This window comes from Sphaerodactylus townsendi, linkage group LG03 (genome assembly GCF_021028975.2).
Source record: "Sphaerodactylus townsendi isolate TG3544 linkage group LG03, MPM_Stown_v2.3, whole genome shotgun sequence".
Lineage (NCBI taxonomy): Eukaryota > Metazoa > Chordata > Lepidosauria > Squamata > Sphaerodactylidae > Sphaerodactylus > Sphaerodactylus townsendi.
In genome coordinates, this window is record NC_059427.1 from 103,229,691 (window position 1) to 103,243,639 (window position 13,949).

The 13,949-nt window shown below is 60.1% G+C and overlaps 1 protein-coding gene across 1 annotated transcript; it reads right to left on the reverse strand.

The window, feature by feature from the left end:
* Window positions 1–12,659: 12,659 nt before the first annotated feature.
* LOC125429113 (basic proline-rich protein-like) lies at window positions 12,660–13,682 on the reverse strand (the record flags this gene model as incomplete). Its single annotated transcript, XM_048489900.1, has 1 exon — window positions 12,660–13,682. A coding segment is annotated over one exon (1,023 nt), but the record flags the coding sequence as incomplete, so codon positions are not given.
* Between the last annotated feature and the right edge of the window lie 267 nt (window positions 13,683–13,949).

Genomic DNA, 13,949 nt, shown 5'->3' on the forward strand with positions numbered 1-13,949 from the left:
ACTCAACCTGGTATTCCTGTCTCCACAATCAGCCATTTGGAAATTTACTCTACACATGCTTGGTGGCATTCGTTCCTTGCTTTCTCAGCCCTTCCTTGCCTGTTAATCATGTTTCCCTGGGAGCAGACGACGGACGAATGAGAAGAAGGCTCATTTGCATATAGGCTCTGAGGATGCTGGGGGACAGTTTGGAGGGGATATCTTTTGGGAGAGGTATGGAGATGGGCAAATTACAAAATAATGATTTGCATAGATGCCCTGAGAATGCTGGGAAACTGTAGAATAAATTATGGTCTAGTGTGTGGCAGATGAAGTTACAATTCTACTTAGTTATTTTTGAATGAATGAATGAATGAATGAATGAATGAATGAATGAATGAATGAATAAATAAATAAATAAATAAATCAAACTTACTATACTGCTCACCCCCAAAGGGCTCTGGGCGGTGTACAACTTGATATCATCTATTCGAATTGTTGTGTTATGAATACTGCGTTGAACTTGAATACCATGTCTCATAAAACAAGACTTTTCTTCAACTTTACCTGTTTTCAGGTTCATGTGACTTTATACGTTGTTGTTTCTTTATGCACAGTGAATGGTTGTATTTTTTGCTATTGTTGTGATTTTGTAATTGCAATAAATAAATATTAACTGTATGCATAGGTGCATTGAAATGTATTGTTTGTACCTTTTTGTATAGTGCCAGGACCTGAGGGAACTGAAGGACATTTTGGTAGAGGTATAATAACCCTAAGCATCTGGGATTAAGCCTTTTCAATGTAGTGGGACTTGCTTCTAAATACACATGCCTAAGATTACACTGTAAATTACTCTGCCTTTTCAGAGGCTGTTTCCGCATGGCCACGCTCAGGGGTGCGTCAGCGTATACAATGCCGACGTACCCTCCAGGACCGTTCGCACGAATGGTCCCGGTAGGGGTAGGGAAGACGGCGCAGCGCTGCGCCCTCGCCCGAACGACGTACCTTCCCTGCGACATTCCGGCGTGTCGCCCAGGCTAGGGGACACGCCCCCCTGCCCTGTGCGACAGCTCTGGAGTCGCAGGGCAGGGGGGACGTGTCCCCAGGCCTGGGCGATGCGCCTGAAGGTCGCAGGGAAGGTAAGTCATTTGGGAAAGGGGGGGATGGTGCCTTCCAGCCGCTGTTTCCAGAAAACCTTGCTCGGGGAGTGAGGTTTGGGAAACAGCGGCTTCGCGCCACTGAGGGGGAATGAGGGCAGTGCTGCTGCAATGCAGCTGCGCCCCCCATGCGAACAGCTCCCTAGGGACGGTGTTTTTGCCGTCCCTAGGGCGCTGTTATTGGCCCATGCGGAAAGGGCCAGAAATGGTGCACAGACTGAAAAACAATCCCTTTCTCTCCTGTAAGGCAACTCAAAGGGACTTACAAACTCCTTTCCCTTCCTTTTCCTACAGCAGACACCTTGTGAAGTAGGTAGGACTGAGAGAGCTCTGAAGAACTGTGATTAGTGTTCACTGTAAAGCTATTTTTTCAGTCTTCCCAGATTGCTCCTGATCCTTGGACAATGACTGGGGCAATCAGCTGTAGGGCAGTGGGCAGCCTGTCCTCCAACTTTTCTACTGCTGATTGCCCAGTGTCTCCTTGAAGCTGGCCCAGCCACAACATTGCTTCACTTTTGCCCCTATCCCCAGAATCACCAGACTGCTCCTGCTTAGCTATATTACTCTGGAGTTCAATCTGGGCTATGCTAGTATTCCAGCTGATTTTTCAAGCTGAAACCTTTCCAGCACCGTGAGAGTAGATTTGAAACTGCTATGTAATTTCATGTTTAGGCTTTAAAGAAAAATCACAGTAACTGTGCTCCTAGATAAACTGAACACGTTTAATATTAATAGACCTCTCAGTAATCAGTATCTGGAGCATGCTAGGACCTGACATTGTTGCATACATAACAAGCCTAGGAAGCAAACTACAGGAGTTCTCCTTTTTGAGGTACTCAGTCTCATGACCTATCAATGTGAATGATGTGCTTTTGGTGTCATTAATTCTCTCATTCTCTGAGTACTCAGTAGGTACAAATTGAGTTCAATAGGACTTGCACCATAAGAGGATTTTTTAGATCAGGAGGACACCAGACTCTCTTTGTGAAAACAGCATGTTCTCTTGTGGGTATGCCAGGATCTAGAAGCTTAAATGGCTGAATTGTACTGACAATTTTGAAATATATAGCAACTATCTTAAATTGCAAAGGTAAAAAAAGCAAAATAAACAATATAGTTGTTCTCTATATTTTTGTTGCTATTATAAAATGTTAAAAAATACACAGTTCATCTTTTTTTCAGTATTGATTCATATTTCTACAATCAAGCATAAAATGTTGTAGGTACTGGTTTAGGATATTTGAAGGGTTTCTGGGGGGGGGGGAAGCCATCAAGTTGTAGGCGACTTAAGGCAACCCCTTGGGGTTTTCAAGGCAAAAAACGTTCAGAGATGGTTTGCCATTGCCTTCCTCCGCATCATGACCCTGGTATTTTTAGAGGTCTCCCATTCAAGTATTAACCAGGGTCAAGGCTGAGAGTGTGTGACTGGCCCAAGGTCACACAGCAAGTTTCCATGGCAGAGTGGGGATCTGAACCTGAGTTTCCCAGATCCAAGTCTGACACTTTAATCACTACATCACTTTGGCTCACCACTTCTGAAAAATGCTCAGGCTTACTTGACAGTACCTAAGAGTTACAGTATGTAATAAATATTAAATAGAAAAGATTGGCTTGCTATATTTAGTTTTCACAGTATTTTATCATATTTATCAGGTTTTTAAATATTCAGTGCTACTTTGCAAGAAAATGTAATTTAGACATTTTATTGAAAGTTAATTGTTGACTGAGTTACCATGATTAGCAAGGAAAGTAAAGGCAAAGAACTGCACTGTTATTACTTATCCATTGGTAACATCAAAAGCCTTGATTAAGAATGGGATATTAAAACACTGGAGACAGTCCAAATACATAGGAAACCACGTCAGATCTGACAGAGGTCTGTAAAGCTTCATAAGCACTAGTGGAAAAAATAATATCTGCAACTTATCTTTTATGTGAGTTTTGTTTACTGAAAGAGAAGACAACACATACTTGATTTCTTAAACTATGAGCTTTGGGAACAAGAGCCAGTTCGCAGAAATATTAGGGTTATGGAAGCCATTTGAAATAGCAAGATGGATTATTTGGGCTAGCATTCACTGGATAGCTGGATGGATGTAACCATTGCTGTCTGCAGGGTTTTTTTTTTTTTTGGTAAACCTTGCAAAGCTATAGGAAAGAATCCATTATTCTGTCCCAGTTAAATCCTTCAACTGCCTTCCACTTTCCAGTATGCCTTGGCACATGCATGTCAGCATTGTTTGCTGTGGGAGACCTGTTCAAGCATCCCATGTGGAAGCCTGAAATATAAACACAGATAAAAATACATATATAGGCTATTCGTACTCACTGCATGAATAATCTCAGCATGTGGGAAGATAGAATGTGCATTTTTGGACCTCTGGGTGACAAGTCTGATTAGCCATGAATATATGTGTTTGTAAAGTGCCAGCAAGTCACAGCAGGATTACGGCAACCCTGTAGGGTTTTCAAAGCAAGAGATGAACAAAGGTGGTTTGTCATTTCCTGCCTCTGTATAACAACCCAGGACTTCCTTGGTGCTCTCATATAAATTCTAAGGGCTGACCCTGCTTAACTTCCAAGATCTGACGAGATCAGGCTAAGCTGCATCATCCAGGTCAGGACTTTGAATACCATGAATTCATGCATGGAAATTGGATAAACATAACCTTTTGACACACCTCTCAAGACTCTGAAGGACCTACAAGTCATCGTTGGCAGACGATATGTCATATAGGCAAATCCCCTAAGTCAGCTAGATCAAGGTCCTTTCTGTGACCGTGTAGCAAGTGCATGTTTGAGTGTGCAGTTTTTCAAAAGAAATAACTGTACATTAATAATAGGAAGGAATTTTTTTTAAAAAAGAAACAATAATAATGATTTCTACTAAAATACTTATAAGATCATCCTCACTACCAATCATTAACTTTTCTACAATGAAAGAAATTAAAGATGGAAATAAAGACTGATCCATAACTGATGTCTGTCAATTTGTTTCAGAAAATTAAATTTCAGATGTAAAACCAAGTGTCATAAGAACCAGGAGAATATATATCCCACTGATTTAGAGATTTTGCCTTTTTAATATCTCACACTTCTTTCTTGTTTCATAAGCTTTGCCAAATTATTGAAGCATAATTACTTTGACTCATATTTTAATGTTCTTCGAATAATTATATTCTTTTGTATTTTTAATAATAGTATGATCTATGTATATGATTGTCATGCAAATATATATTTTTAAGTTAGGTGAGTTTCTTCATCTATATTAGTTAAACAAGAAACTTTTTGATCACTGCTCCAAGTAATTATTTGTGAAATTTTACTGGTCTTTGATATTGGCCTTGATTTAAATGTATACGTGATTGCAAACAAAATATCCTGGGATTTCTAGCCTATGCGAAGAAAAGAAAGGCAAGACCATGGATTATGGGATAGTGCTTCTGAATAATGTTATTCAGGAGCCACTTTGAGGCCCAACTGGGAGGGGGGAGGGGAATAAATACATAAATGCATATGCAAAATATACTATTGGAGAATATCTGTTGGATGCAGCCTACAGAGCTTGTGAGAATTAGGCAAAGTACACCAATCTTCTGGCCTTTTCCCACATCTTGCTTAATTTCTGATCCCAGAAAAATTTGTTCCCAGAATTACAGTTAGGGAACCCCCATGAGGTAATAGCAACACTGGTCAGGCAGCTATAGTGGCAGGGAGGTGGCAAAACCACTTCTTTCTTTATTATCTGTGGAACACCATTCATGGAAGAGGATGGAGGGAAAAATTTTCCCCCGTGCTTCTCCTGAGACCTCTTGACTACCACAGCATTTGAAATAAATTCTATAGCTCACTAGCCCCACTGAGCCATATAAAGGCCCTTTCTGCACGGTCATTGGGCCGCCCCTGCACCGGCAGGAATTCTGCCAGTGCAAGGGTGGGGGCCGTTTGCACAGAAGCGTGAGAACGGCCCCCGCAGAGGCCGGCACAAGAGAGGCGGCTCCGCACGGCACCGCCGGGAATGTGCTGTTTTCCCCGTCCCTCTCCCACTCACCTCGTCGCCGTCGTCGCCCTGCTGACCTCCGTAGACCCGCCCACGCTGCCCTCCGACCTCCAGGGGTTGGAGGACAGCGAGGGAGGGTCGTCGGAGGCCAGCAGGGCGACGACGGCGATGAGGTGAAAGTTAAGGAGAGGGACTGGCGGCACCTAACAGCGACCAACGATTCCCCGGGCGGTGCCGCTTCGCGACCGCCGCTGGGAATGCGCTGTTGTTCCAAAAACCTCCCTCCAGGAGGGAGGTTTTTGGAGGCGGCCTGAGGCCGCCCTGGGGGAGGGGGAGGGGAGCCAGGTCGGCGCTGCTGCGTTTTGGCAGCGCCACCTGTGCGAACGGCTCCCTGGGGACAGCGTTTTTGCCGTCCCCAGGGCGTCGTTAATGGCCCGTGCGGAAAGGGCCAAAGAAAGGTCACTATTGGCTGCAAACACGTTTAAAATCACAAAGTGTAAGGGTGTAAAAACTGAATAGTTTAGTAATTTTTTCAGAACTTATAACTCAGGATGCAGTAAAATGTGCTTAGTGTATTATGAAATGATGCTTTTTACAAGGCATGCAACATTCCATCAAAATGTCATTACTTTAGAAAGCCTCAAAAGAGGAAACATTTTTCAGTTTGCCACAAATTATGCTTTAAATATCCAGAAAGCTGTTTCTTACCATTTTATTTAAGATTACAAAGCAATGTAACATGACTGGGTGAAAGCATATATATTTCTTAATTCTCGCCATGGGCATAGTTGGCTGCAACCCATTCAAGTTAATAGCCATTAGCACTTTGGCCAGACTACCTTCAATTATATTTTGTCACATGTTTTCTGTTCATCACTGAAATGACTCTGGAGGTTATAATACAATTCTTTGCAGAGTTACTTCATTCTGAGATGAGTGAAATCAATGAACTTAGGCAGAAATAACTCTCCATAAGACAACACTCAAACAGTACAATGCTATGCAAACACACCCTCCTAAGCAGGTGTCAGTTTCATCTGTGAAATTTTCATTGCACTGCTTATTATAAATATTATACTGCTTTGTTCATTGTGTTCTTCAGTTTTGTCATCTTCCTTTATTGATATGTATTACAGTTTTGTAGAGCATCCTCTAATTTTGTAATCCAACTTTTATCACACTGTTACTGTTTGTATATATTTGTTTTTTTTAATGTTTTAGTTTTTATTTACTTCATTTATATCCTGCCCTTTTCCCCAATGGGGACCTAAAGTAACTTACATTGTTTTTTTCTCCTCAGATTTTATCCACAATCCTGTTATGTAGCTTAAGCTAAGAGTATGTGACTGCCCAAGGTTACCTGGCAAGCTTCTACGGCAGAGTGGGAGTTCAAACCTGGATTTCCCAGGTCCTAGTCCAACATTCTCACCACTATACCACATTGCCTCTACACACTGTTCGTTGCATATTGTTACTACTCCATTGTTTCTGAATGTGTACTGTTCCTTTAGTCTCAGCAAAACAAGTAGGCTGTAAATGGAATAAAATAAATGAAATGCTTAGAGGATTTCTCTGTTGTCTACAATAGCTGAAAAATACTGACATGAAAACATTTTCTACTACAATTTAACTTTTTTTTGGTTCATACACTGATCCTGTCTGTGAGGCATTATAAAATATCTGCCTTTTTTTACAAGGACTGAAACTAGAAGCAGGAACATGCATATTCAAGAGAAAATCATGCTGCTATGTATTGTCGAAGGCTTTCATGGCTGGAATCACTGGGGTGCTGTGTGGTTTCTGGGCTGTAGGCTGTGTTCTAGCAGCTGTGGCTGGCTGAAGATATCAGCCACAGATGCAGGCGAAACACCAGGAGAGAATGCTGCTAGAACACGGCCATACAGCCCGGAAACCACACAGCATCCCAATCATGCTACTGTTTTAATCACAGTGATTCATACTACTGAGGGAACAATCCACTTTTTACTTTGTGTAACAACTTGTCTCTTTGATAGTGGGGATTGTGGCAGTGAAGTTAACAAGTGCTAAGAGTCTGTATATTCAATTTTAATTCATATGGCCATACTTCTTCTTTGAATCTCAGCCATGTTTATTATGTGCAGTGTAAACCTTAACAGTTCTCTTTACTTTTCTGTTGCCTGTCAGTGTATTTTTAGCACTACAGCTATGCCAATGAAAAGGCAAAGGAGATTATACTGGCAGTTTTTGTCTACTTAAGAAATGCATAATCATGATTTTATATAATATACCTCCAGGCTACAGAATACATCTATAGAGTTCTTTCTCTATATGATGTGTTGTACTGTGTGTTTGAGGAATTCAATGAACTAAGGCAATAGTAATGAAGCTTGAAATGTTAAATGCAAGTGTAACATCAAAGGTTCTAATATAAAATAATGGTGTTTCTGTAGAATCCTACAGAGATTAAGAAATATGTGGTGACTGAAATATAAGCATCTCATTGTCCGTTATAAAATTTAGCAACTAGCAATAGTTGAATTCTGCTTAGATTAATGTTGAAGAATGTAAGATTAATCAAGTTTTTATTTAAATTTTTATATGCTGCCTTTCTGTTCAATGGGTATTGAGAGCCGGTTATCAGGTTGTACTCCCCTCCCCCATTTTATCCTCACAACATTAACCCTGTGAGATAGATTAGGCTAATAATATGTGACTGGCATAAGGCACCCAACAAACTTCCATAGCAAAATGGGGGTTCAAACTTGGATCTCTTGTATTTTAATATAATACTATACTACATCATACTAACATTTTATAGCATCTCCTAATAATGTACATAATTACTATGGTTAGTTCGAAAATAGCTTGCAATAATTAAAAAAATTCACATATTTTCCAAAATAGAGATTACCAACTAACAAAGTTTCCTGAACTTTTAAAATTACTTATATATTTCAGAAGTTCCAGGAAGTGCTTGAACTGACCAAAGTGACCAATTAAAGTTTGAGTTAAGCTTGAGTTCACTTGAGTTAACTTGAGTTAACAGGGCAGCATTAATGGAAATATAAAGGAAGCTTAAAGAACACTTTGGGTTAAATCCCAGATGCTTTAGTCAAACAAATTAGACAATAAAGCATAGGTGGAGCCTTCTTCTCCAGGAGCAGCAGTGGCGTAGGAGGTTAAGAGCTCGTGTATCTAATCTGGAGGAACCGGGTTTGATTCCCAGCTCTGCCGCCTGAGCTGTGGAGGCTTATCTGGGGAATTCAGATTAGCCTGTGCTCTCCCACACATGCCAGCTGGGTGACCTTGGGCTAGTCACAGCTCCTCGGAGCTCTCTCAGCCCCACCCACCTTAACTTCACAGGGTGTTTGTTGTGAGGGGGGAAGGGCAAGGAGATTGTAAGCCCCTTTGAGTCTCCTGCAGGAGAGAAAGGGGGGATATAAATCCAAACTCCTCTTCTTCTTCTTCTTCTTCTTCTTCTTCTTCTTCTTCTTCTTCTTCTTCTTCTTCTTCTTCTTCTTCTTCTTCTTCTTCTTCTTCTTCTTCTTCTTCTTTCTCTCTTTTTCTTGGGGGGGGGGGGGTGGGGGGGGGAAGTGGGGGGTGGGGGGGGGGGGGGGTGGGGGGGGGGGGGGGTGGGGGGGGGGGGGGGTGGGGGGGGGGGGGGGTGGGGGGGGGGGGGGGTGGGGGGGGGGGGGGGTGGGGGGGGGGGGGGGTGGGGGGGGGGGGGGGTGGGGGGGGGGGGGGGTGGGGGGGGGGGGGGGTGGGGGGGGGGGGGGGTGGGGGGGGGGGGGGGTGGGGGGGGGGGGGGGTGGGGGGGGGGGGGGGTGGGGGGGGGGGGGGGTGGGGGGGGGGGGGGGTGGGGGGGGGGGGGGGTGGGGGGGGGGGGGGGTGGGGGGGGGGGGGGGTGGGGGGGGGGGGGGGTGGGGGGGGGGGGGGGTGGGGGGGGGGGGGGGTGGGGGGGGGGGGGGGTGGGGGGGGGGGGGGGTGGGGGGGGGGGGGGGTGGGGGGGGGGGGGGGTGGGGGGGGGGGGGGGTGGGGGGGGGGGGGGGTGGGGGGGGGGGGGGGTGGGGGGGGGGGGGGGTGGGGGGGGGGGGGGGTGGGGGGGGGGGGGGGTGGGGGGGGGGGGGGGTGGGGGGGGGGGGGGGTGGGGGGGGGGGGGGGTGGGGGGGGGGGGGGGTGGGGGGGGGGGGGGGTGGGGGGGGGGGGGGGTGGGGGGGGGGGGGGGTGGGGGGGGGGGGGGGTGGGGGGGGGGGGGGGTGGGGGGGGGGGGGGGTGGGGGGGGGGGGGGGTGGGGGGGGGGGGGGGTGGGGGGGGGGGGGGGTGGGGGGGGGGGGGGGTGGGGGGGGGGGGGGGTGGGGGGGGGGGGGGGTGGGGGGGGGGGGGGGTGGGGGGGGGGGGGGGTGGGGGGGGGGGGGGGTGGGGGGGGGGGGGGGTGGGGGGGGGGGGGGGTGGGGGGGGGGGGGGGTGGGGGGGGGGGGGGGTGGGGGGGGGGGGGGGTGGGGGGGGGGGGGGGTGGGGGGGGGGGGGGGTGGGGGGGGGGGGGGGTGGGGGGGGGGGGGGGTGGGGGGGGGGGGGGGTGGGGGGGGGGGGGGGTGGGGGGGGGGGGGGGTGGGGGGGGGGGGGGGTGGGGGGGGGGGGGGGTGGGGGGGGGGGGGGGTGGGGGGGGGGGGGGGTGGGGGGGGGGGGGGGTGGGGGGGGGGGGGGGTGGGGGGGGGGGGGGGTGGGGGGGGGGGGGGGTGGGGGGGGGGGGGGGTGGGGGGGGGGGGGGGTGGGGGGGGGGGGGGGTGGGGGGGGGGGGGGGTGGGGGGGGGGGGGGGTGGGGGGGGGGGGGGGTGGGGGGGGGGGGGGGTGGGGGGGGGGGGGGGTGGGGGGGGGGGGGGGTGGGGGGGGGGGGGGGTGGGGGGGGGGGGGGGTGGGGGGGGGGGGGGGTGGGGGGGGGGGGGGGTGGGGGGGGGGGGGGGTGGGGGGGGGGGGGGGTGGGGGGGGGGGGGGGTGGGGGGGGGGGGGGGTGGGGGGGGGGGGGGGTGGGGGGGGGGGGGGGTGGGGGGGGGGGGGGGTGGGGGGGGGGGGGGGTGGGGGGGGGGGGGGGTGGGGGGGGGGGGGGGTGGGGGGGGGGGGGGGTGGGGGGGGGGGGGGGTGGGGGGGGGGGGGGGTGGGGGGGGGGGGGGGTGGGGGGGGGGGGGGGTGGGGGGGGGGGGGGGTGGGGGGGGGGGGGGGTGGGGGGGGGGGGGGGTGGGGGGGGGGGGGGGTGGGGGGGGGGGGGGGTGGGGGGGGGGGGGGGTGGGGGGGGGGGGGGGTGGGGGGGGGGGGGGGTGGGGGGGGGGGGGGGTGGGGGGGGGGGGGGGTGGGGGGGGGGGGGGGTGGGGGGGGGGGGGGGTGGGGGGGGGGGGGGGTGGGGGGGGGGGGGGGTGGGGGGGGGGGGGGGTGGGGGGGGGGGGGGGTGGGGGGGGGGGGGGGTGGGGGGGGGGGGGGGTGGGGGGGGGGGGGGGTGGGGGGGGGGGGGGGTGGGGGGGGGGGGGGGTGGGGGGGGGGGGGGGTGGGGGGGGGGGGGGGTGGGGGGGGGGGGGGGTGGGGGGGGGGGGGGGTGGGGGGGGGGGGGGGTGGGGGGGGGGGGGGGTGGGGGGGGGGGGGGGTGGGGGGGGGGGGGGGTGGGGGGGGGGGGGGGTGGGGGGGGGGGGGGGTGGGGGGGGGGGGGGGTGGGGGGGGGGGGGGGTGGGGGGGGGGGGGGGTGGGGGGGGGGGGGGGTGGGGGGGGGGGGGGGTGGGGGGGGGGGGGGGTGGGGGGGGGGGGGGGTGGGGGGGGGGGGGGGTGGGGGGGGGGGGGGGTGGGGGGGGGGGGGGGTGGGGGGGGGGGGGGGTGGGGGGGGGGGGGGGTGGGGGGGGGGGGGGGTGGGGGGGGGGGGGGGTGGGGGGGGGGGGGGGTGGGGGGGGGGGGGGGTGGGGGGGGGGGGGGGTGGGGGGGGGGGGGGGTGGGGGGGGGGGGGGGTGGGGGGGGGGGGGGGTGGGGGGGGGGGGGGGTGGGGGGGGGGGGGGGTGGGGGGGGGGGGGGGTGGGGGGGGGGGGGGGTGGGGGGGGGGGGGGGTGGGGGGGGGGGGGGGTGGGGGGGGGGGGGGGTGGGGGGGGGGGGGGGTGGGGGGGGGGGGGGGTGGGGGGGGGGGGGGGTGGGGGGGGGGGGGGGTGGGGGGGGGGGGGGGTGGGGGGGGGGGGGGGTGGGGGGGGGGGGGGGTGGGGGGGGGGGGGGGTGGGGGGGGGGGGGGGTGGGGGGGGGGGGGGGTGGGGGGGGGGGGGGGTGGGGGGGGGGGGGGGTGGGGGGGGGGGGGGGTGGGGGGGGGGGGGGGTGGGGGGGGGGGGGGGTGGGGGGGGGGGGGGGTGGGGGGGGGGGGGGGTGGGGGGGGGGGGGGGTGGGGGGGGGGGGGGGTGGGGGGGGGGGGGGGTGGGGGGGGGGGGGGGTGGGGGGGGGGGGGGGTGGGGGGGGGGGGGGGTGGGGGGGGGGGGGGGTGGGGGGGGGGGGGGGTGGGGGGGGGGGGGGGTGGGGGGGGGGGGGGGTGGGGGGGGGGGGGGGTGGGGGGGGGGGGGGGTGGGGGGGGGGGGGGGTGGGGGGGGGGGGGGGTGGGGGGGGGGGGGGGTGGGGGGGGGGGGGGGTGGGGGGGGGGGGGGGTGGGGGGGGGGGGGGGTGGGGGGGGGGGGGGGTGGGGGGGGGGGGGGGTGGGGGGGGGGGGGGGTGGGGGGGGGGGGGGGTGGGGGGGGGGGGGGGTGGGGGGGGGGGGGGGTGGGGGGGGGGGGGGGTGGGGGGGGGGGGGGGTGGGGGGGGGGGGGGGTGGGGGGGGGGGGGGGTGGGGGGGGGGGGGGGTGGGGGGGGGGGGGGGTGGGGGGGGGGGGGGGTGGGGGGGGGGGGGGGTGGGGGGGGGGGGGGGTGGGGGGGGGGGGGGGTGGGGGGGGGGGGGGGTGGGGGGGGGGGGGGGTGGGGGGGGGGGGGGGTGGGGGGGGGGGGGGGTGGGGGGGGGGGGGGGTGGGGGGGGGGGGGGGTGGGGGGGGGGGGGGGTGGGGGGGGGGGGGGGTGGGGGGGGGGGGGGGTGGGGGGGGGGGGGGGTGGGGGGGGGGGGGGGTGGGGGGGGGGGGGGGTGGGGGGGGGGGGGGGTGGGGGGGGGGGGGGGTGGGGGGGGGGGGGGGTGGGGGGGGGGGGGGGTGGGGGGGGGGGGGGGTGGGGGGGGGGGGGGGTGGGGGGGGGGGGGGGTGGGGGGGGGGGGGGGTGGGGGGGGGGGGGGGTGGGGGGGGGGGGGGGTGGGGGGGGGGGGGGGTGGGGGGGGGGGGGGGTGGGGGGGGGGGGGGGTGGGGGGGGGGGGGGGTGGGGGGGGGGGGGGGTGGGGGGGGGGGGGGGTGGGGGGGGGGGGGGGTGGGGGGGGGGGGGGGTGGGGGGGGGGGGGGGTGGGGGGGGGGGGGGGTGGGGGGGGGGGGGGGTGGGGGGGGGGGGGGGTGGGGGGGGGGGGGGGTGGGGGGGGGGGGGGGTGGGGGGGGGGGGGGGTGGGGGGGGGGGGGGGTGGGGGGGGGGGGGGGTGGGGGGGGGGGGGGGTGGGGGGGGGGGGGGGTGGGGGGGGGGGGGGGTGGGGGGGGGGGGGGGTGGGGGGGGGGGGGGGTGGGGGGGGGGGGGGGTGGGGGGGGGGGGGGGTGGGGGGGGGGGGGGGTGGGGGGGGGGGGGGGTGGGGGGGGGGGGGGGTGGGGGGGGGGGGGGGTGGGGGGGGGGGGGGGTGGGGGGGGGGGGGGGTGGGGGGGGGGGGGGGTGGGGGGGGGGGGGGGTGGGGGGGGGGGGGGGTGGGGGGGGGGGGGGGTGGGGGGGGGGGGGGGTGGGGGGGGGGGGGGGTGGGGGGGGGGGGGGGTGGGGGGGGGGGGGGGTGGGGGGGGGGGGGGGTGGGGGGGGGGGGGGGTGGGGGGGGGGGGGGGTGGGGGGGGGGGGGGGTGGGGGGGGGGGGGGGTGGGGGGGGGGGGGGGTGGGGGGGGGGGGGGGTGGGGGGGGGGGGGGGTGGGGGGGGGGGGGGGTGGGGGGGGGGGGGGGTGGGGGGGGGGGGGGGTGGGGGGGGGGGGGGGTGGGGGGGGGGGGGGGTGGGGGGGGGGGGGGGTGGGGGGGGGGGGGGGTGGGGGGGGGGGGGGGTGGGGGGGGGGGGGGGTGGGGGGGGGGGGGGGTGGGGGGGGGGGGGGGTGGGGGGGGGGGGGGGTGGGGGGGGGGGGGGGTGGGGGGGGGGGGGGGTGGGGGGGGGGGGGGGTGGGGGGGGGGGGGGGTGGGGGGGGGGGGGGGTGGGGGGGGGGGGGGGTGGGGGGGGGGGGGGGTGGGGGGGGGGGGGGGTGGGGGGGGGGGGGGGTGGGGGGGGGGGGGGGTGGGGGGGGGGGGGGGTGGGGGGGGGGGGGGGTGGGGGGGGGGGGGGGTGGGGGGGGGGGGGGGTGGGGGGGGGGGGGGGTGGGGGGGGGGGGGGGTGGGGGGGGGGGGGGGTGGGGGGGGGGGGGGGTGGGGGGGGGGGGGGGTGGGGGGGGGGGGGGGTGGGGGGGGGGGGGGGTGGGGGGGGGGGGGGGTGGGGGGGGGATTCTCTCCTGACGTTTCGCCTGCATCTGTGGCTGGCATCTTCAGAGCATCTGAATGCCAGCCACAGACGCAGGCGAAACGTCAGGAGAGAATGCTGCTAGAACATGGCCATACAGCCCGGAAACCACACAGCACCCAAGTGATTCCGGCCGTGAAAGCCTTCGACAATACACTTACTGATTGGTTCCCCACCCTGGGACATGGACAATATATACCCCAAACATTTCCTTCTCTTTGGACACAGTGTGTAACAGACT